Source organism: Gordionus sp. m RMFG-2023, chromosome 1, assembly GCF_954871325.1.
Source record: "Gordionus sp. m RMFG-2023 chromosome 1, tfGorSpeb1-WG-v2, whole genome shotgun sequence".
NCBI classification, from domain to species: domain Eukaryota; kingdom Metazoa; phylum Nematomorpha; class Gordioida; order Chordodea; family Parachordodidae; genus Gordionus; species Gordionus sp. m RMFG-2023.
The window spans coordinates 47,322,756-47,345,818 of NC_088775.1; the positions used below are offsets into that span (position 1 = coordinate 47,322,756).

The following is a 23,063-nucleotide window of genomic DNA, read 5'->3' on the forward strand; positions in this document are numbered from 1 at the left end:
TTCGAATTCGATTTGATATTGTAATACCTTCCACTTGTTTACTATGTAATAGCTATATTGATAGTGAATCATCATCCCCTTCATTGTCGTTTTAAAGAGATAGACTTCTTGGCATATGCCGCTAATTCAATATTATTTAGAACCTTGATGACCACTAATATTCTCTCCTGAACCCTGTGCCCTCAACCCCTGCAACCAAACAAGGCCAGATGTGATTACTATACCATTTTGCGAATCATTTAAGAAAATTCAAAAACAAATAAATACAACAACATCCCATTTGTTCCGATAGTATATTGGTTCACTCTGACCTACAGCCTTTTAACTATTAAAAAAATATTGGCCAAGCATTACGATTAATAAATATCTGCCTACATTAAGGATACTATTTGCGACGATATCAATTGAAATTTGTTAATAACTGTTTTTTTAATTCTTGGATCATCAATTCCTTTCAACTTAACAATATGTTATTTTTTTTAATATACTATATATTTTATTAAATATCCTATTTAGATATTATTATGAATGATTATTGATAATTAAATTTAGCTATTAATTAAAACTTAAATGCAAAATATTGTAAAATGACAAATGTGGAATAATAAAATATTCTTAAGGTAAACATAATTATTAATTAATATGAATACAAAAAAAAGATAATTGATTATAATGCTAATCCTATTTTAGACCATTTTTAGCTAATTTTTCAATTAAAATTTTGCTCAAATTTTATTAAGTAATTTTTCTTATTTATAACTATACGAAATTACATATGTTATAAATAATATACATATACAAGTATTCAAAATTAATTAAATTTGGCTCAGATATAGAGTTTCGTTAATTTAATTTTAGGAATTTTTATCTTAACTATTTTTAAGTTAACTTTGTAACCTGGAATAAAAAGTGTTCCGGTTCTGAACATTTTTTAAAATGCTATTCCTGTTTCTTAAAGTTTATAAAAATATTATGTTTCCTACTAAGATTTGACTACGTTCTGAGAGTTCCCGTTCCATGTTAATAAGCAATCAAGAAAATAGAAAAGTTTAAATCACTAAATAAAACTCCTAAAATGAATCACAAAATTTTTAATAATTTTAGTTGTTCTTGTTAGAACCGATTCCTTAATATTTTAAAAGGAGTTCCTTTTCCCGTAAATTTTAGGATTTGATTCCGATCTTCATATTTGACGCTTCAAACTCTCAACGTTTCAAAGAAACTAGTAGCATCAAATTTTATATTTAAATATTTTTTTTACCTCTATTTTTTATTTAAAGATATTAAACTATGTTAATGATCATAAAATGTTAGGAATTAATAAATGGAAATACTATGAACCACAAATTATAGCTCATCATTTATATTTTGGCTATAAAAGATTGAAGAAATAATTTTTAAGATCGCAATCAAAAAAAAAAAATTATATAAATATATGTTATATATTTTATCATTTAAAAATGACGATATCCGTTTTTTTTACCTTAGGGAAATTTTTGTTACGCCTAACTTAGCCCATTTTATTTATTTATGGCAGAGCTGAAACTTTTACACAGATCAATTTTGAAACTATCGTCATTGAGTGGTCCTATTACTTTTTAATGAAATAAAATTACGACCCTTGAAACTTGAGTTACAGGTTTTAAAATATTTTTAGAAAACTCTTAATTCTACGACTCATAAAATAAGAAAAATTAATATTTCAGATGATAGTTAGAAAATGGCATTTTTATCATCTAAGAATCTGGTGAAAGATAAAAGTGGGCATTATAAAACAAGAGTAAATTTCCAATAATAAAGAGTATATATGCAATTTTTTTACCTTATCTTAATCATCATATCAAGCACGTTGGTCATGGGCCTGCCCAAAGTGAGCGAACGTGAATTATATGGAGGCCCACCCTCCATATAATTATGCCGATTTTTTTTCTCAAGGGTACCAACAAACCTTATAACTCAAATGTGTTTTATCATAATGAGTGGAACTACACCCTATCCAATTATAGTATTAGAGTACAGTATAGTTATGAGTGTATAGGAGAAAAGATAAGAAGGAAAAGAGCAAGAAAAAATAAAACTTCTTCCAAATACAATTATTATTTAATTAGTTAGATTTTAGATATTGAGAAATTTTATTAATTTTGTACGTATTATGTAATCAATCTAAGGACGTTATAAAAAACCTAGTAATTTTTAAATTGTTGTAAGTATTTAATAATTATTTAGTAATTTTCCTATAATCCGTAAAAGACATATAGGTTATCTTACTTAGTATTGGAGACCTATAATAGTATGATGGGATATCTAACTTTATATTATAATTTCACTATATAATTGGAATCATCCTTTATTAATGCCTATAGAGATCCCTTAATCTATCTTTATATGAGTCTATATATCCTTAATCATGATTTATACTTTTACGCAACGAATGAACCTTAAAATAACCCTTATATATTATTAATTTATATCAGTAGCAAAATTGGAACTAGATAATATGTATTTTGAACTAACCGCTAATAGAGTATCTTAATATCTTTTCTTAAAATAACTTCCTCTGAATCAGTTCTCTATAGAAGCAAGATCATTTCTTTTAGTAACCTTAAAATTTAAATTGTGCTCTTATGGTGTAGAGTGAATATATTAATTATATTGTCTTTTCTTATAGCTCACGAAAAAAATGCTGAAATCAGGATAAAGAATTACTCCCATACTATAGAACGACTCAAGATGAGATCGGCATTCAAATTATTACCTTTTTGCAAGAGACGTCGAAAAAATAGTATGAACATGCTTGTTTTAAATCTTTAAAATAAAATAAATGTTCTAGGCTTTTTTTTTAATAAGAGAATTCGGTCCATATTAAGGAAAATTCTTACTCCTTGTTATAATTTATTTATAACTTTATTTTTAATTTAAAGCGAAAAAAGTGTAAAAATCAAATTATTCATATCATAATATAAATAAATCTATATTAAATTCTTATAGATTTAAGTATGTAAAAAAATAATAGTAAAACTTCTTTTCAATAAATAGACACAAATACATAGCAATAACATAGATAGATATGTGTGCTGTCTACTAAAACCGCTTCTGGCAACTTCCTTTCTTGTTTGTTATAAATTATAAAAAATGTTTATGTATACTATTCAATTTTAAATTATCCACCCATCCTTTTTTGATTTGAATTTATAATTAAAATTTTATTGATTTTAATTGATGTACTTATAAACAAAATTTAACACTCTATTCAAAATTTTGTCAGTGGCGGGCAAAAACCCTTAAATACTTTTGCAGGTTTAAGCATATTTTCGAAAGGATTCAATTCTGGATGTTGGATGATCCAGCAAATTTATATTATGATCTTATAACGATTTTTTAATAAAGGTACATGGCAAAGGAACCTAATTTTATTGTAATACAGAATTTACTCACGATTCCTTAATCGATCTTTTTATATGACTTGAATAATATGATACTACAAATAGACTATTTATGTTAAAGACCTGTAAACTCGATTTAAATAATTTTTAAGGCCTAGTCCTGACCAACTTTTTATAAATAGAATTATGAAATATAACTCATAATTTAATCATGTTTATTATCTATTTTATTCTATTTATTACTAAATAGGATATTGAGAATGAATATGAAATATTTCCCACCTGATTTTTTTAATAACTTTTCTTATTTTTTTAAATATGTTTAAAATTGTAATATTCAATTAAACAAAACAAGGAAGAATACTTATAAATTGATATTTTTACGGGACAGGGGCCAGACATATATTTTATTATAATAGTGTGGTCCGCCGGGCTCTGGCCTGCAGAACTCTATTTTATATTCTTTCTATCATACGCAAAACCTTATTGGTTATCTTAAATTTTTTCTTAAAAAATAATTTTTATTATATTTTTTTTAATTAGATAAATAATTTAAGATAGGGTTTAATTCAGACAACCAACAAAGTTCTTCATTTTTATTTTGTTTATTACACTTTTGTTAATTTTTTTTATAAAATAAAATTATTTAAAAAGCTATGAAAATATATTTAAATTAATTAATTAAAAATATTCCTAAATAAATTAGTCGGATAAAAAGGTATTACTTAGCCTCGTTGGTGAAATGACTGATTTCGGAACTTATGGTTAAAGTTTTAAGCGAAAAGTGGCATTTTATGGAGATGACTATACAAATATAAAGTTGTTGAGGTCTTCATATTTTTTTGATTTGACCCGGGTTGTAAATTTATGTTGGTGTTAGAAGGGAATGATGGGACACAAGTAAAATCCCATATTAAAGATTTACCGAGGGCTCTGGGAATTGTAGTCATTCGTCAGGTCTTAATCTGTCTGCAGGGGATGGTTGTATGTTAACGGCTGCTGAACATTTATTAATGATATGATTTGTTGAAGTGTGGCATTGATGTCTTCCTTGAATAAACAATTCAGCCCGTGTCTGCCTTTCGAATCTACTAGAGTATTACATTTAACACAAGTGTGAGGCTAAATTATGTTATACCCTATGCGTAAACTGGTGGCGACTCAATTATTAATCTTATAAAAAATACTAAGGTTACGACTAGGGAATGCTTCTAACCATTCGTGACCACCAAATCTGTCTTCTGATTGGATAAGTGATACAGTTTAAAGGTGGATTGAAGGATATGGCTGATTATAAGTTGAGTATTAAGGGTTTTAAAATTTTTTGGTGATGATTAATTAGAAAGGAGTGTTTGAGGGTGTATTGCTCTCCCACCTATTTGCTCCGTCATCCAATAAATAGTCGGCGGGGGATATGAATCCTGAAATCATAGTTTATTAATCTGTATGATTAGAAGGATGATAAAGCTAAAAGGTGATAATTCTTTATTTAAAATTTTTCGACGGATATTTTGAATTGTCCTGAATTTTAGTCATGAAATTGTTTATTAAGAAAAAAAAATGCAGAACGGAATATATGTAAAGATATTTGCGATTAAGAATAGACATTGATGAGCTGGTAAAAGGGATAAGATTAAATAATAAAGATTCTTACTATAATTAATATTGAATCAATCAAGGTATGTTAATTTATATTCTCTAACATTAAAATTTATTTTACAAAGTATATATCAATACTATTTATTTCTTCAGGTGAAGATGATTTAGCTCTGACCCTAGTATGAAACATTTTTTACACCAATAAAGAAATTAAAGGTACTAGGTCTACATTTTGTAAGTGTAGATTGTGCCTTAATTCAAATATTTCACCTTGATGTGCAGCTCAAATTCCAAAAACATAAGGGAAAAAATATGAATTAAGATTAAATTCTGATAAAGATAGATTTTAATGAAGATGATCTAATAAAGTTTTTGAAAATAAAGATCATTCTTTAAATATTTATTATGAATTCCCTCAATTAAAATTTTTGTTTATTAATTATAACACAACCTCCTCTTCCCATCCTTTGCGCCAGTTGAACATGTGATTAGCACAGCGGAAACTGTGAGCCCTCTTGTGTAACTGATCAAAATTTTGAAAAAAATGATTACAAAAAACTTATCTTATAACATATTATTTTTGTTTAATTTTATTATCTATGGGGAAAAAATAAATAAAAAGGAAATTTATACTTAATATTTGGTATTTTTTTTTAAGTAACGAGTATTACAGAAAAATTTTAAACTATCCAAAAATTAGGTTGCAAATTTTATATTGATGTTAGTTTTTAATAGACAGTAACGCGTTCTTCCTTTTATCACAGAACGAGTAAAGATAACGCTTTTCTTTTTTGGAGTAACGTTTACAACACTACAATTATATATTATAGCTGGTCGTGATGTGACTGAAATCTATGACAATATATTTTGGTTCGGCGATTTCAATTTTCGGCTGGAGGATACGACCGAACCTACTATACGGCGCAAGATTGAGGAGAAGCAGAAGATAGAACGTTACAGTTTCAGTTCCGTTGTAGCCTTCGACCAACTTCACCGTATCATGAATCGAGGTTTTATCATTTATACACAAATACCATAAATTATATAGCAATTATACAACTTAATTTAAAATCTTCGATCTTGCTTGTTGCATTAATATACAATTTATTAAATGACATAATATAAGTTTATCGATTAACCAAATTTTTGTATCATTCACTTAATTATAATAAGAGCTAACCTGAACTAAAAATGGCTCGGAATATTTTTCAATTTAAAAAAAAGTTCCGGTTGATCTAATTTTGTTTTGGTTTCACAATGTTCACAACCTTTTGAATAATAAACATATAAATTGTTTATAGTGTTTTTATATCTGGTTCGGGTTTCTATATATTTTAAAAGAGATCTGGTTCCTGTTCCTAGTTTTATCTCGGTTCCGAGAGTTCCGGTTTGAATATTATGTAACTTCTAGGTCATTTTTATTCTCCTTTTAAGGCAATTTTACCATTAATATTCTTTTATGAAACATTCGACGTAAATGAACGATTATTTAAACTTATATACAATTTTTGCATTTCAACAGATATTAAGTAAAATTTTATATTTTAAATCATGGAATCTTTCAAAAAAATTAATTAATTTTAGGAATTCTTTTTCGTGGATTTAGAGAATCACCTATAACCTTTCCACCAACCTACAAATACGATATTGGAACTGACACTTATGACACATCTCATAAAAATCGCGTTCCTTCATATACTGTAATATTTTTTAATTTTATATCCTTTTTTAGTGTGGTAAATTAGTTGGTTTTACACCACCCTGGTTTTTGGTCGAAAAAATGAACCTAAACCTTAGCAACCAAATCCATCGACCCGAGCATCAACCAGAGTTATATTATTTTATTGTGAACTGATTGTTAATATTTTGCTCAATTATATTTTTATGCATAGAGAGCGAATATTTCAATATTAACAGAAATATTCATATTTATTATTAAATATTTGATTAAAATCTTGGAGATCTTTTAATAATTCTCGTAAATCTTTATTTATGAGGAACATATTCTTGCCTTGTGATATTTCTCCTAACTTTACAATTGCATCGATGTTCTGTATTATATAAATAATGTATACAATGATATAAAATTTAATACTTTGTAAAATACCTTATTTACAGCATCTATCATTGGATAAGAGCTGTTCCAGCGTGTAGATACATCTAATGGAATTTTTTACCATCACTAATCTTGGTGTAATCCTTCATTAATTTTGGAGAGGTATGCAAGTTGTTTATTAGTCTATGAATCACCTCTAATTTATCAGATAAATAACATAGGCATTTTTGAACTATTAGATTTATAACATGCGCTAAGCAACGATTATTATATAGATTCTTTTGTATAAAAGTTTTAAATCTTCTTTTAAAATATTAATATCACTAATAATATTTTTAGCGTTGTCATTAGTAATTGATAAAATCTTTGAAGTAATTTCAAATTCAATAAAGCAAACAAATCTATAATTTCCTGTCCCGTATGGGGATGTGGGAACGAAACAATTGTAAGGAGCATATTGATCATTGTCCAATCACTACTGATGTAATGAATTGTTATAGCACAGTAGGTTATTGAATTTAGATTAGACCAGCAATCTGTAGTGATTGCAAAATTCTTGATATGATATAATTTTTTGATAATTATTTCTTTGGCCGATTCATATATTGTTTCTAATTTTTTTTCATTGTTGGCCTGGTCCATATTTTAAAACCTTTATTGCAATAATAAATCATTTCCTTAAAATATTCATGTTCTATTGTGAAAGATATATTTGATAATATAAGATATCATAGTATTAGATGATTTAATTTTAAATTTTCGCTAATTGACGGTTTTCTTATTCCCGTCATCACATCCGGGGTTGTGCTACTAACAGATATTTTTGAAGGATGAGATGTTCCTAAGTGTCTTTTTAAATTAGCTAAAATTAAAATTTAACAAAAATATAATTTATGGGCCATTTCGTCAAATCAATCAAATAAGGCACATTTTCGGCCGACCCCTTTAAAAATTATTAAAAAGTAGTGGAATTACTTAGATAAGAAAATGAGAAAGCCGTTTATTTCAGCTCGCTAGCAGACCTGGCTCTCGAGTTAGAGGCTTAACGGTACAAAAAGAGCTGCTTTATAATCTGTAAAAATTTAAAATACTTATATCTCAAAAACTATTTATAGTAAAAATTAATATAATATATCATTGGTGGAGAGGAAATTAGACACGATTTCCATGCCTTACTGAAATGGCGAGAGATTTTCTGGCTCAACAAACTAGTACTGTCCCCAGCGAGCGGGTTTTCTCATAATGGAGATACTGTTACTAAAAAAAGAAATCGGATGTCATCGAAAACGCTCAGACAATGCCTTGCCCTATCATTTTGGTATGGCAAAATATTTAATTTATCAGACGAATTATATAAATAAATATAATTATATTTATTTAAATATGTATTTTTTTATATTTTCATATTTAAAATATATTGTCGTTGATTTTATATTCAGGTGTGCATGATATCTATTTTTATAGGGACTAGGTGTGGAATAACTAATCTTAAGCTAATCTAATCATATAAAACCTAGATTGTTTCAATATAAAAATTTAATACGGGAGACCGGGGTTATTTTAAAAAATAAACTAAGCATCAAAATATTTAAAAGTAATTATTTTCTTTACATATCTTTATGGTTAATATTTAAGGAAAATGACGTGTGATAACACTATCCCCGCTCTATTTTGAACCTGGGCATATTAAAATAAAGATACAGAATTTTGTTAGATAAGATATCTCCATTTTATAAATATTTGTTAAGGTGAACGATTGAATATATATATTTTATATAAATAATTATAAATTTAGAAGAATTAAAAAATAGTTTCAGAAAAATGATTAAAAAAAACTATAAAATATTGCATTCACCTAATGTTTATTTATATTATAATTCACAAAAGAATTTCTCAAAAAAGATTTATTTACAAAATTTAAAATTCTTATCAAATAAACTATTGCTTAAAATTTTGGGCGTGAAAATCACAAATTTATTGTTAAAATGATATTACAATTTAGCAGCATATCATTTTTTTTATTAAAAAACATCAAGCCATTTTCATAATATAATAAATAAAAATATTAAATAATATATTTTTTTGTTGATAAATATTGATGTGATAATAAAAAAATATTTAAATTTATAAAAAATAAATCGGGTCGGTGCTTATTCGATGGATTTGGTCGACCAATTTGGTTTTGGTTCATTTTTTCAACCAAAAACCCAACCAAAAATCATGCTAATTTGACCCAACCAAGCAATTTTACCACACTACTGTTACTATTATAATGTATTTTCCTTCCTTCCGATATCATTTTTAAAAAATATTTTGTGTGCGAAACCCATTAAAACATTTTACTAGAGCTGTGCCGATATTAAATACCGGATCGGTACGGCACGATATTTAACGTTTTCCAAAAATATCGAATCGGGCCGATACCTGTAAAAAAACCCATCCGATCTTTTTTTGTTATTTTATGTTATGTATACTTATTTCACATTATTATATTATTTTCTAAATATGTTTTTTTAAACAATGCAAATGCACAAACCCCATAAATTTTATTATTTTTTAAAATAGATTTATAGTTTTTTTAAAAGTTTTTTTATAAAAAAAGAAATAAAGAATAAGGCCAAATTTTATTATTTATACTTTGAATAAAAGAATTTTTTTAAATATGGTATCTGAATTATGGAAATATTTTACAAAGGCAAAGATAATTTTGCAAAATGCGTTATCTGCGGAATTCTAATTTCACGGGGAGGAATAATGAAAAATTCATTGAATACTACCAATATCCGTAAACTTTTTTTAATTATTTTAGAAATAAAAAAATTAAATTAAATGCTTAATTCCATTTTTTGTATAAAAAATATTGATTTCTTAATTATATTTGGTTCAAAGGGGGGGGGGGAGTGGAATATAAATATCGGATCGGTTTTAAACCAATATCGGAAGATATTGGGGATCGGTAAAAAAATATGTGGATCGGCACAGCCCTACATTTTACATACATTCCAATTTATTATCTTGGTATTAAATGAGATTTTATAGCTAGCCTAACACATATTTTTTATACATAATCTTATGTTTTAGGACCGGATCTTGTACAAATTTAAAATAAGTAACGACAAAAATGTTCAACCTGTTAACTGTTTATTATATGACCACGTAGGTCTTGTTAAATGTTCCGACCACAAACCAGTTCGCGGCGTTTTTTCTACCCAAATATTTGCCTCACTTGAGTTAAAGTAATGGAAACAGCGGTTTATAAATAATATTTTAAAAGATTGGACGAAGAGATTTGATTTTTTAAATTAGAAATTCGAGATAAAAAATATATCTATATGGCCCAGTTGTCATTGGAGAATAATGATTCTCCTGTCATTGTTAAAATCTCATACTTATTTGAATTTGGAATTGTACAAAAAACGGTTATGTATTATGGATTTAGTGTTGACCGAGTTTTATTAAGATTTTCTACTAATATCCTTTTTTAAAGCCACATTTGTTTCTGTTCCATCATGGTCTTTAGCCCCAGTCTTCTATAAAGTGAACTTGGTTACAAGCCTTCGTTTGAGTTTTAATCATAGCTAAAAACCGAACCCTCTATTTTACTGAATCCGCGCCATTTTGATATTTAGGGTTGGTGTAACGTTTGAAAGTGATCTATGAGATTTCGAAACCTCACACCATCAAAATCCCACCGATGGGTTGTAAGATTTTGATTTAAATGGCCCCAATCTTTTTGAAGCGATAAATCTAAAGTAAAAATTTTCATAACATGAATTTTAAATAATTTGGAAAAACATTAATGGTATAAAACCTAACTGTTTAATAATTATTATTTATTTTTTAGAATAATATTTTATAATGCCTTGCAAGAGATATACTGTTACATTTCAAGGGCTCATTTTTTTTTAAAGATTATTAAATCGAATAATGAGAAATGTAAATTCAAGGAACATCATTAGAGTTAAGACTAAATAGTAAAATTTCACTTTTTAATAATATAAATTTAATTCCTTATGATTAAATAGTCGATTATTTATAATTATATACAAATAAAATTGAATGTTACATGTGTAGTTGCTATTCTTGTTGGCTCGAATATATGTACATGAAATTTTTTTTAAATTGTAAATCTGATTGTTTTGCTTTTTTTATGTAAATTGGTATAATTTCTAAAAACCCGATGCTCCTATCTATAGTCTGTATTTTATATTTTTATTTTGTATTTATTACCAAAAAGTGCCTAGGATAATAAATTTTAGATTATTGATAGGCTTCAGTCAATAATCATCATTGTTATCTTGCATAATTTATCATTTGTAATAATTAGAATTATAGCTTAGTAATCTTGAGGAAGGTAAAAGATCCTTACTACCATTCTAATATATATGTCGTAATTTTTAAAGGGATCATGACTATCCGGGATCTTCACGGGATTTAAAGGGATCCCTTTAAAATTTCAATTTTTTAAAGGATAAAGAACTATACGGTATTATCACTGGGGCAGAGATTGACCTCCAGTTGAATAAATCTTTTGATTAGCTATCGAATGATACCCTATACTAGACATATCTTATATCATAAGGCCAAAAAAAACAAAATTGAAAATTAAAAACGCAACGAAACTCGTGGAAAACGCTTTTAAAATAAGATTCCTCTTTATCACGATTACATTCCTTAATTATCAACCCTAATTTTTTAGTTATCCCATTAAATCCCGGATAGTCATGATCCCTTTAAAAATTACGACATATACAATATTAATTTAAAAAATAATATTGTAAAACAAGTTTAAGTTAATTAAGTAGGTCCTAACTGAAGACTTCGATCCTATTACTACCCAGAGGCCCCTCAGCTTTTCCTCTTCAGATTTCCTATACAAGGTGTATCTTCTCGATTGACATTAATTTATTGTAAAACTTCTACATGACAGAAAATTTACTAGAGGCAAATCCCCCTTTCTACCCTATCCTATAAAATCAGTACCTACCCTCTGTCAGGGTTGGGCAAATTTTCAGAAAATTGTATTCAGATACAGATACTTTATAAAATGTTGTATTTAAGATACAAGATACTAGATACTTTAGAAAAATTTCAATAAGATACAAGATACTTGTTTTTTAAAAAAAAGTATCTAAGATACAAGATACTTTTTTAAAAAACTTTAAATAGTCAAAATCAAAATGTATAAAGCTTTATTTTCTTATCTATAATATAAATTTATAAAAAAATATTCAAAATAAATTGTAGAAAAAAACAATTATATTATAAAAGATAATGCGATATTCCATTTAATAATTATATAATTAGTAAATAATAATAAATCAGCATTATTTTTTAATATTATTAATTTTTCAAATAATTTATCGTTCAATCTTTGACGATTTGGTCTATTAACCATATTAACGGGGGCTGAGGAGGGTAATATTGTGTTATATTTAATAAATATTTCTTTTATATATTTATAACTATTTAAGATATTTATACTCCGCCTGTCATCTTTCATATAATTTAGGACCTCTATTTCAATATCATTTATTGAATTATTAGAATTGGATGTGGTACTTTTAAAGCAAAAGTAATCATCATCTTCATCAATTGAAGATTTTGTTGAAGTATTAATTTCAATATTATTTTTAAAAACAATTAAAACTTCATGTAATAACAAATCCTGAAGGTATTTTTTTTCTTTTTCAAATCCAACGAGTTTTAAAATAGGGATGAGAAATAGTTGCCAAAAATCACTTTTAAAATTGTTATCAAAATCATATATATTTTTAAATCTTTTATTTAAAGAATTTTCTATGGCAAAGCTAATGGTTTGCAAAATTGTAGATTGGTTTGAATTAAATTTATAATTTTTTTTTAACGACATTTAAAATTGGAGCTGATTCTCCATAATAGCAGTTGATTTCACTCTGTATTTTGTTAATCGCTATAGCCAATGGGGCCATTATATTGCAATATTCTTCTAAATATTGAATTTCAATATCTCTTAATTTAGGAAATTCTAATTTTTAACATAATTTAGGAAGTTCGCCTTTAAATTTTAATAAACTATGAAGACTATCATACAAACTATTCCATCTAGTGCAACAAGGTGTAACTAATTGTTTTCCTAAAACTGCTTTGATAAGTTCTGCAGTTTTAGGCCTATTATTTGCATTCCATAGCTTAGTACATTTAGCTATTGCAGGATGATGAATTTTAGGAATGTTAGGAGAATCCTTAATAGCTCTCGACATCTGTTGTGGCAATTAGACTTATCGTATGGCACAAACAATGAATGTGTTGAGGCTATGTTATAGAGGCTTCTTTAGACCCTTAAATAAACAAATAAATAATTTTTTTTGAATAAAATTTTTTACTAAATTTACAATATCATAATAAATTTTAAAGAAGTATTAAATAATATTTTCAATGATTTCAAATTCTATACATTCAACATCATTGATGTCAAAGTCATTCTCTACAGCTTCCATAGAATATCCAAACTCTCTTTCAAGTTTACCCCCAGGCCAATACTTATAAAAATTCTCCTGAGACATTAGAGAAATACTAGCCCCGGTATCAAACAGCATCTCTATATTCCTATGGTCAATTTTCAAATTAACCCTCGAACATGTACATGGTTCATCTAATCTCTCCGTCATTAAAATATCATATGTTTCAATCGAAGAGTCAATGTTTATTCTATCGAAAATAACAATTTCATTAGAATTCACATTGTCCCCTAAATTCAACTCGACTCGGAATTTAAAGGCTTACTACTGACAATTACATTTCTTTTAACTAGATTTGTGGGACATTTTTTTCAAATAAAATTCCTGACATCCCTTCTTAGGGAATAACGGAAAATATCCCTCGGATATTGTTCCCACTTAAACCGATTAACATCACTTCAAGAGGAATTACGAGGATAACTACTTATTTTTATTTTATCACTCCCCTTATCACGACTAACAACATCAAATGTTTTGTTATAAAAAATTTTCCGATCTCTCGGAGCCCCGACTCCTATATGATTCACTTTGCAATCATATAGTCAACACAAATTTTGAGATATTTCCATGCAGTCCACAGCCACACGTCCCGGCATTTTACACCTAAAAAATAATCCAGCCACGTTCATACTGACCATTTTTACATTGGCATTTCCTACTTCAGATTTCTTTAACGGAAATCCCTCTTTAAAACTTTGCTCTGGGACCACGCAAGTATCCCTTTTGTGTCCCCTCCACCCGCAACGTTTGCAAATGGTAATCTCAAATTTTTTATTTACTGACACTCCATTATTTTCCTTGTAACTAATTTTACCATTATTATTTTGCTCACATGTATGGCACCTCATAGAATTTCTGCTCAACCTCATCAACGCATTGATGACTTCCTTCATCTCCTTTACTTCCTGGAGGATCTTGCCGGACTTCTCCAAACCATTTCTAGCCTTGATTTCATCTAAAACACCTTTTAGACTACTTTCCAAGTCTGCTACTTTTTTAACATAAACAACCAACACCGGAGTGTCCTTTAAAATTACAATACATTTCTGCCAGTACCGCAGTACCCCTTTTCACCAAAAATTTCAATATAATAATCAATAAATACATAATTACCAATATCCCAACAGTAATCAGCTGCTTACTAAATCCAATTCATGAAAGTTCTTATACAAAACTTTATAACCCAGATCCTTATAAACGAGAACTTTATCACCAAAACTGCTCCCCACCATTCCTAAAAAAATAACCCATTTGCTCATAAACTTTTAATTAAGATCACCTCCCAGTTAATTCAAATTAAATAAAAATGCTTATATAAAAAGAATATATGGATATTATTACCAAAAAATTCCCAATTAAATCCGTATTTAGTGTTAGTACTACTGCGATGCCAAAAATTTATCAGATAAAATATATATCAATAAAAATTTTGTTTTACCTTTAAAACCGAATCATTCCAAATCTTCCGATCTGCGTCACGAGCACCACTGAAAAAAAAGTAAGTATAAAAACAAACAAAAAACCCTTAATTTATATCGGTAATTTATAATTGTTCCTTTAGGAGCTAGAATTAATTTATACAAAATATTCTTTATTAGTAAAGCACAATTTACAAAAAAAATCTCCAAAACAAATATATATTCATTTTATAACCGTATATTTTATAAAAAAATTTCAAATATAAAAATATATTATCAAAAAAATCTCATAATTTTTTTAATCATCATTTCTTTTTTAATTATATTCGAACACGAACAAAAAAATATAAAATCACGTGTTCTTAAATGTTAATTATAATCCAATCAACCTTATTTATTTTGGTTGATTGGCATTATGCAAAATTCATATAAATTCGTATATGAAAATACGACAATTACCATTAATAAATTCTTTTAAATTGCATAGATTGTATTTTGTTTTAATATGACATTCTTTGTTACTAATTCATATTCACCTTAAATAATTTATATAATATAACATTATTACCTTAATAAAATATTTTATTTATCAAATATGGGCTTATCCAGGGGCTCAACATTTTTCCCCCTTTCAAAGCGAGAAAAAAGGATTTCAAATTAAAAGTATTACATAAAAATGTTTTCATTTTAACAGCATCGTTCAAATCTGACGTTTTAAATTGCGACAATTTAAGCATAATGAAATTCATAATGGGAGATTTTTTAAAAATCCATGAGATTTAGAAAAATTGATGAGATTTTGAGTATTTACATGGCCGTCAATGTATTTGAAGCGATAAAATCAAAATCTCATGAAATCATTTTCACACGGTATAGCTGTGAGATTTTGATGGTGTGAGATCGAAATCTCATGGTAATCACTTTCACACGTTACACCGGGTTTAAAAAAAAATTTTAAATTTAAACTTACTTACTTTTAAAAATATTTTAATGAAAGTGACGGAGTTACCTTTTAAGGGAAAGGTAACGCGTTTCTTTTTTTTGAATAACGGTAACGCAAAACGTTACTTGTACTTTAAATTTTTCTTTAAAAATATGGAAATATAATTTCTTTTTTTATGTATTTTGTTTTTTTTAAATCATATAAACAATTTAAGCCTAGTTTTTAATTCAGATCAACCATCAAAGTTCCTCATTTTTATTTTTTATTGCAGGTTTTTAAATTTCATACAGTTAATCTAATTATATTGTATAAATCAAGGTGTAATTTATATTCTCTAATAATTAAATTTATTTTATGAAGAAAATTTCAATTGTATTTAACATTTTTACACAAATAAAGAAAATTAAGGGTACTAAGTCTACGCTTTGTAAGTTTAGATTGTGCCCTAATTCAAATTTCAGCCTTAATGTCCAGCAGTTCAAATCTAAAAAAAACATGAAAGTAAACATGAATTTAGATTAAATTCTGATAAGGATTTTAAAAATTTGATGAGGATCCGAATAAAGATTTTTGTTTTTTGAAAATAATGATCTTTAACTCTTCATAGCGCAGGTGAAAGTAAGCATACCAAAAAACGATATTATTTAAAATTCTTATGGTATTTTTTTCTGGATCTTTTAGTATCTCAATATTTTACGTTATAGCAGGCGCGTACGCAGCGGGGGGGGGAGCAGAAAGACAAACCCCCCCCCCCCCCCCCCCCCCCCCCCAAAGCCAAAAAATGCAGATGCCGGATTATATTTTTCAAAAATATTATTGTTAATATTAATTTATATTTGTTAATATTTATTCTTATCTCATATATACACATATATATATATATTTTATTTATCACATTCATCTACTAAGTTATTTTATCAATCAATTTCGATTTCAAGTTTTCCTTGGCGTAATTTACCTATTATTTTCAAATTTTAGTGGCGTAATATTTATCTAAATTTCTAATAAAATAATAATTATCTCTGAAACTTCTTGTCCAACAGGGAGAAAAATTGCAAGCTTGTCCAACGAGATCGAGTCTCCGCCACAGTAACAGCTATTTTGGAGTTAGAAGAGCTGATTATTAATGCTATTACTGAAATATCACAATGGCTTGAAAGAAATATTTCCTCAGAAGCAAGAAAACTATTTTATTCAATACTTATTCCAAATTTTTTTTCTCATTAGAATGTATTATTTAATTATACAACTATTTTATGTAATACTTTTAAAAACATAACATTGACTTGATTAAGAAAATGAGAATAGCGGAGAGCATTTTATTAGAACTCAAGGAAATAGAGCTAGTGTTGTTGAAGAATTTCATATTTTATATGTTATTGTTGAGTCAAAAGCAGAGCTATACGTGTTAAATATTTGTCCCCCTCGACTTGCAGCAAGCAAGCTCATCATCAAAACATGAATATAGGATCAGTAGAAGAGTATTATAAAACAAATGTCCCCTCTCCCAACCTTTTTCATATGGTGATAGAAAAAAAATATAAATATTTGTTATATTTTTATCATGAAGATGTTAAATATCTTATGATGCCTTATTAGCTGAATAACTATGATTAAAAGATTAACTATGGTTGATACAGTCCCAAAAAATGCTATGGATGCTTTTTATTTCAAACACATTTTAGATTATACTCCCAATTATTAAAATGGTTATATATATTAGCAGCTCTTTAGTAAACTAATGAGAGAACATTCACTTTTTTAAGAAGAATAACAGAGCCTTGCAGAGGTACCATTTGCAGGACCAGGCCCAGATTTTATTTTAAAATTTTTTCCGGCCCGGGTTTTTTTTAAAAAAATTTTCAGGCCCGGCCCGGCTGGCTTAGCCCGAATTTTTTAAAATAAATTATATTTATTTTTGATATTTATAGCTAATAATGGCGATTTCAAATATTTGGTTTTAAAATATACAACTCGGCTCGGATATTTTTTCTTAAAAAATTTTCAGGCCCAGCCCGGGTGTTTTTAAAAAAAAAATTACGAGCCCGGCCCGGGTATATTTAAAAAAATTAAAATACGGTCCGGCTCAGGGGCCGGGCCTGCAAGTCTGTGAAAAACATACCTATGAAATACAACATCTGAAAGTAGATTGAATGATTTGGATCTTTTGAATATTCATAGACATTTAACGCCAAGCAAGGATTGATAATTGAAAAATTAGCTCAAAACATACAAAATACAATTATTCCTAAGAAACTTTTTGTGTATTAATTTATATTTACAACATTTAAATTTTTTATACTTTATATATTTTAAAAGCTCAAAAAATTCAAATTTCAATTTTGGGTCATTTAGGTGATTCATATCGTGGGTTATATTCACTTTATATTTTATGATTCACATTTAAATGCCGGTTTATATATATAATTTTTTAAATTCACATTAGTTTAAAATTGTGTATTAGAAAAGTTATTAATCCTAATAAATTTATGCTTAGTATTTTTAATTAAAATATTATTTCTTAAAAAATTTATTATCCCCCCCCCCCCCCCAGACCAAATTCCTGCGTACGCGCCTGCGTTATAGATATGGCAAAATTAATTTTGATTCTATTCGGTTGTTCATAAGTTGTAATTTTTTGGAGCTAAAGTGTCTGCATATACCCCACCTTGTCATCCGTAACTTTTTCCTAATATTTTAGCATTGATATATTAGGCATAAATAGACACTTTTTTATACAGCATTTTTATTAATTAAATATTATTTATATCATATATTATAATAGTTTTTTTATGATTTATCTGAAGAGCAGAAGATTTTATTCTAAAAAAAATCAAAACAATTAATTTTGTTTCACGCTTTAAAATAATTTGTCACTTTTTTGATTATCTTGGCAAAAGCTGTCATAATATTTTAAAATAATAATTAAAACTAAATCAGAATTTATTTAACATATGTTTAAAATATGAAAATAACAAATAAATTGAATTCTAATAAGATGTAGCGCATTTAAATTGGAGTCTTCCTGCTAATTTTTTTTGCTAGTTTTATTGTAATTTTTAGGAAATTACTGAAGAATACGAGCAATAAAGGAAAAAACGAGATGTTAATGGAGAGGGAGGATGGGTACATTCAAGTGTATTATTTACAAAAAATCAGTAATTTCAATCATCCCCTATATATTATGTATCATTTGGCCCTTCAATCAAACCTCATTTTTGATGATGACGATTGTGTGAATATAACAGGACTTATAGAAGAATAAAATATTCCAGGCGATTCGGGTATAAATGCCAATATTATAATAACTACCATATTATGAAGATCTAATCCAGGAAATAGTTTTTATATTCCAGATTTAACAAATGCAGGTGATGACGATAATATCTCCAATTTATTTCGGGCATACATGCCATACTACCATATTATATTATGAAGATCTAATCCAGGAAATAGTTTTTATATTCCAGATTTAACAAATGCAGGTGATGACGATAATATCTCCAATTTATCTGACACCAGTTTCAATCCCAAGGAATTAAGTTACAGGAAAAAAGGAGGTTCGTCGATAATAACATCCTCTCTCCATTTAAAGCTTCATTAATAATTCAAAATAATTATATTTTTTATTATAGATTTCAAATGATTAAATAATTTATCGATTTAATTATTTTCTATAATTAAGAAAAACATCTACCCATGCATCGGGTTGTCGGTAATTCCGAACAAAAAATGGTTCTAAGATCTTCGGAGAAAATGAGCCAAAAATTATTTAGCATAATAAAATTATAACTTCATGATGGGTGATCCCACTCATAATTATTTTTGCGAAAAGTCTTACTTTCACAATTCTATGGCACTCTACATCAAAAATGTCCGAAATAGTCCCGGAGTAAGAAAAATTAAAGGAGAAACAATAAATTTGGTTAGCATAAAAGTTGATTCTACCAAAAGATTAGTTGAAAGTATTCTGGGAATTAATATTCAATTTTAAATATTTTACAAACGAATTATCATAATATTTTCAAAATGTCATGATTGAGAGTTCACGTGTAATATATAATGTTATTTTTAATTTATTTTCTAAAATAAGTTTAATATTTAATAAATACATATATATGTATATTTTTGAACCCTGAACCATATATTTAAAAATCATGTGAGGGAAGTTGTAAAATATCGAAGGTTCGAGTTCTCAGCCCTGGTTTAAACATTTGTTTGATAGTGTTTTTAGTTATTCTTGGCACTAAATTGAAGACATGTTTCTATTTCTAACATGCAAATATCTAAGTTAGACGTTGCATTCTGGAAGATGACAACTGGGGTAAATATAAGATATATCAAACCTGAAGGTCGAAATTTTGAGCCGGACCCGGATTTAAAATTTTTATTTTATTTCAGACTCGGATTTTGAGAAAAAAATTTTTCCAGCCCCACCCGCTATTTTTGGGCCAGGTCCTTAATTATATTTTTGATGATTTTACGAGACCCCACCTGATATTTTTAAAATTTCATTTTTTTGAATAATTTTTTAATTGAAATGACAATGAGGCGCAATGTTTTATAGTCTAATAGTTATTAAATTAGTTGATTCAACATTTTTGAGAAAATCCAAATAACTTCTCCGCTATATTTACAAGTTGATTTTATTAACTTAAGCTAACTTGAACCCTTTTTTTTATGATTTACGAAAATTTAATCAAATAATACTAATTATAGAAACAGCAACAATCAATCCTTTTACGGACGCATTTATGAATTTGGTAAATATTTTGTTTAATATAAATTTTATCAGGGTGTTGAACCGAACAGCGAAATCATAATGAACAGTTATAAACCAAACCATTAATTACAAAATAAATTTCAAAAGGAGAGTACTGAACTGTTATTAATACTTATGAACCTGTCTTCACGGTTCAAAAATTATTTATTTTTTTAAATGATACAATTTAAAATATTTATTTAACAGAATTTTCCCGTTGTCTTCGGACAGAAACTCATATTCTAGATACCCAGCATATGTAAACAAGATTTTTTCATTCCTTTCAAATTCGAACATCATAGAAAAAAATTCTATAAGAAAGTAAAAAAGACATTACCCCTATTTTTAACGTTTCTTCGATTAAATGCAATTTTTATAATTTTTCACGCTAAACTTATAATTTATTAAGTAAAAATCAACTAAAATAAGATCGTATTAAAATTTTAAATTTTATTTGCAAATAATATTCTGTATCAAATTGTTTAAATAATAACCAAAATAATCTGAAAAAATTCATATTGCTTAGTCATGAATTAAAAATGATTTATAAATATCTTAATATGAGTAGAATAATCATTTACAATCTAGATTTAAGAGGAAGAAAATATTATACAATAATTTATCAAAATGTTTATTATTGTTTACCGGAATTTATCAATTTACTTTCGTTTGGTCCTCGTTTTCTTACAAATGTTTTTAATTTGCTAAACATTGAATTAAGAAATGGCGAACGGGGGGGGGGGCGTTATCTATAATTACAGTTGATCATATTATTTTTTTCAGAATATAGGATAATTTTGTTCAAATATTTTTGAAAGTGAATTGTAAATCATTTTGTAAAATTAATTTTTTTTTGAAAAGCAAAACACATGCTCATGTTTCTAGATTTATGCACCCCTACGGAATTAATTGGACATTCAGTAACGTGACTCATCCATATATAAATCTCATATCCAAAAATAGCAATTTACTAATCGACAAATCAATATTTTAACTTGGAATTTTTCTTTTTATATTCCTTCGCTGAGGAATGTTGGTAACTCTTTAATGAAGATTAAAAAAATTATTTGTCTATTTATTGTTGATAACCCTAGATCCACAGAGTATTTTAATCATATTGTCTTCCCGCCAAAATATATATGAGAATTTCAGATTTTTAGAGATCTTCCAGAATCACTAAATATTTTTTGGCGATGTCTAAAGTATTATTTATAGAATGGGCATTCCTTACATTAACAGTTAATTTTATTTATTCATTCATTAAAAAATGTATAAAAAGAAAATATTTATTAATAAATATGCTCCTTCTAGGTTTCAACTAATTATGCACATGCGATTTACTTTTTATTAATGTTTTTTAGGTCAATTAACAAATTTCCTCTTGGTGTTTTTAAGGTGACACAATGGGTCTTTGGAAAATAAAATTACTTAATATCATTCCATTAAACTGCCTTAGGTTAAAGAATTTTATTCTATATTACTCTCCAACTTTATAAGGCAAAATTATCTTAAAAATTAGGAATATTTGAGTATTCTTTTCTATAATACATTTTTATAGATATTCCTTTTTTAAAAATAATATATTAAAAATCATTTTTTTAATTGCTCTTTTTAGAATCGACTTTCTTTTAAAGTACGATAAAAATAGGGGTAATGATTTTTTTTTCTATGATGTTTGAATTTGAAAAGGAATAAAAAATGTTGTTTAAATATTTTGTACTCTCATAATATTATTTTCTGTTAAAATAAAGAAGCTAATATTTATTAATGTTTTATATTTATTTATAGGTAACAAAAAGTTAAATCCGCTCTCATTATTGAAGGATTTTTCTCAAAATTTGCTTAAAACTATTTGAATATTGTATATTGTTTTATTATGTACTATATGTAAATATAACTTGCGCGAATCTATTAATCATTATATTTCGATAAAGGTAGTATCACTATGAGAAAATTTTTTAATATCATTTATTACATTGCAACCAAAAAAATTGCATTATAAATATATTAGGGCTATTCCGATATTATCCACTTGTGATATTTAAAAAACCAATTTTATACCTTTTTTAAATAAAATCTTGTTTTAAATTGTAATGTTAAAAAGAATATGAAAATAATAAGTAAATGAACCAGAGTTTGAAAAAATCTTCAATAAATTTGAGCAAAAATTTTTGATTTCATCTTGAAAGATTTTTATGCATGAAACTTATACAAGATTTACTTTTAAAAAATTTTGGAATTTTTAGGAAAATTTTTTTAAAAGTATTATTAACTGATTATAAACCTTTTTAAGATTAATAATAAAATGGTTAAATATTCCCAAAAAGGAACGATAGTATTATATAAAAAATTTATAATTTTATCTTTAATAAAATTCCCTAACATCCTTTGTAAAGTATATA

The 23,063-nt window shown here is 26.8% G+C and overlaps 1 protein-coding gene across 4 annotated transcripts in view; it reads left to right on the forward strand.

The window, feature by feature from the left end:
• The window catches only part of LOC135931439 (inositol polyphosphate 5-phosphatase E-like), a 45,225-nt gene extending 22,658 nt beyond the window's left edge, over positions 1-22,567 (forward strand). For 3 of the 4 annotated variants that reach the window (XM_065468549.1, XM_065468550.1, XM_065468548.1), the window contains 6 exons: positions 2,669-2,782; positions 5,813-5,992; positions 6,567-6,682; positions 10,120-10,274; positions 20,619-20,662; positions 22,450-22,567. In XM_065468549.1, the coding sequence (XP_065324621.1) occupies positions 2,731-2,782; positions 5,813-5,992; positions 6,567-6,682; positions 10,120-10,274; positions 20,619-20,662; positions 22,450-22,517 (615 nt within the window). In that variant the 5' untranslated portion in view covers positions 2,669-2,730 and the 3' untranslated portion in view covers positions 22,518-22,567. Of the gene's footprint in view, positions 1-2,668; positions 2,783-5,812; positions 5,993-6,566; positions 6,683-10,119; positions 10,290-20,618; positions 20,663-22,449 lie in introns of all 4 variants that reach the window. The other variant, XR_010573041.1, reaches the window with a different exon arrangement.
• The last annotated feature ends 496 nt before the right edge of the window (positions 22,568-23,063 follow it).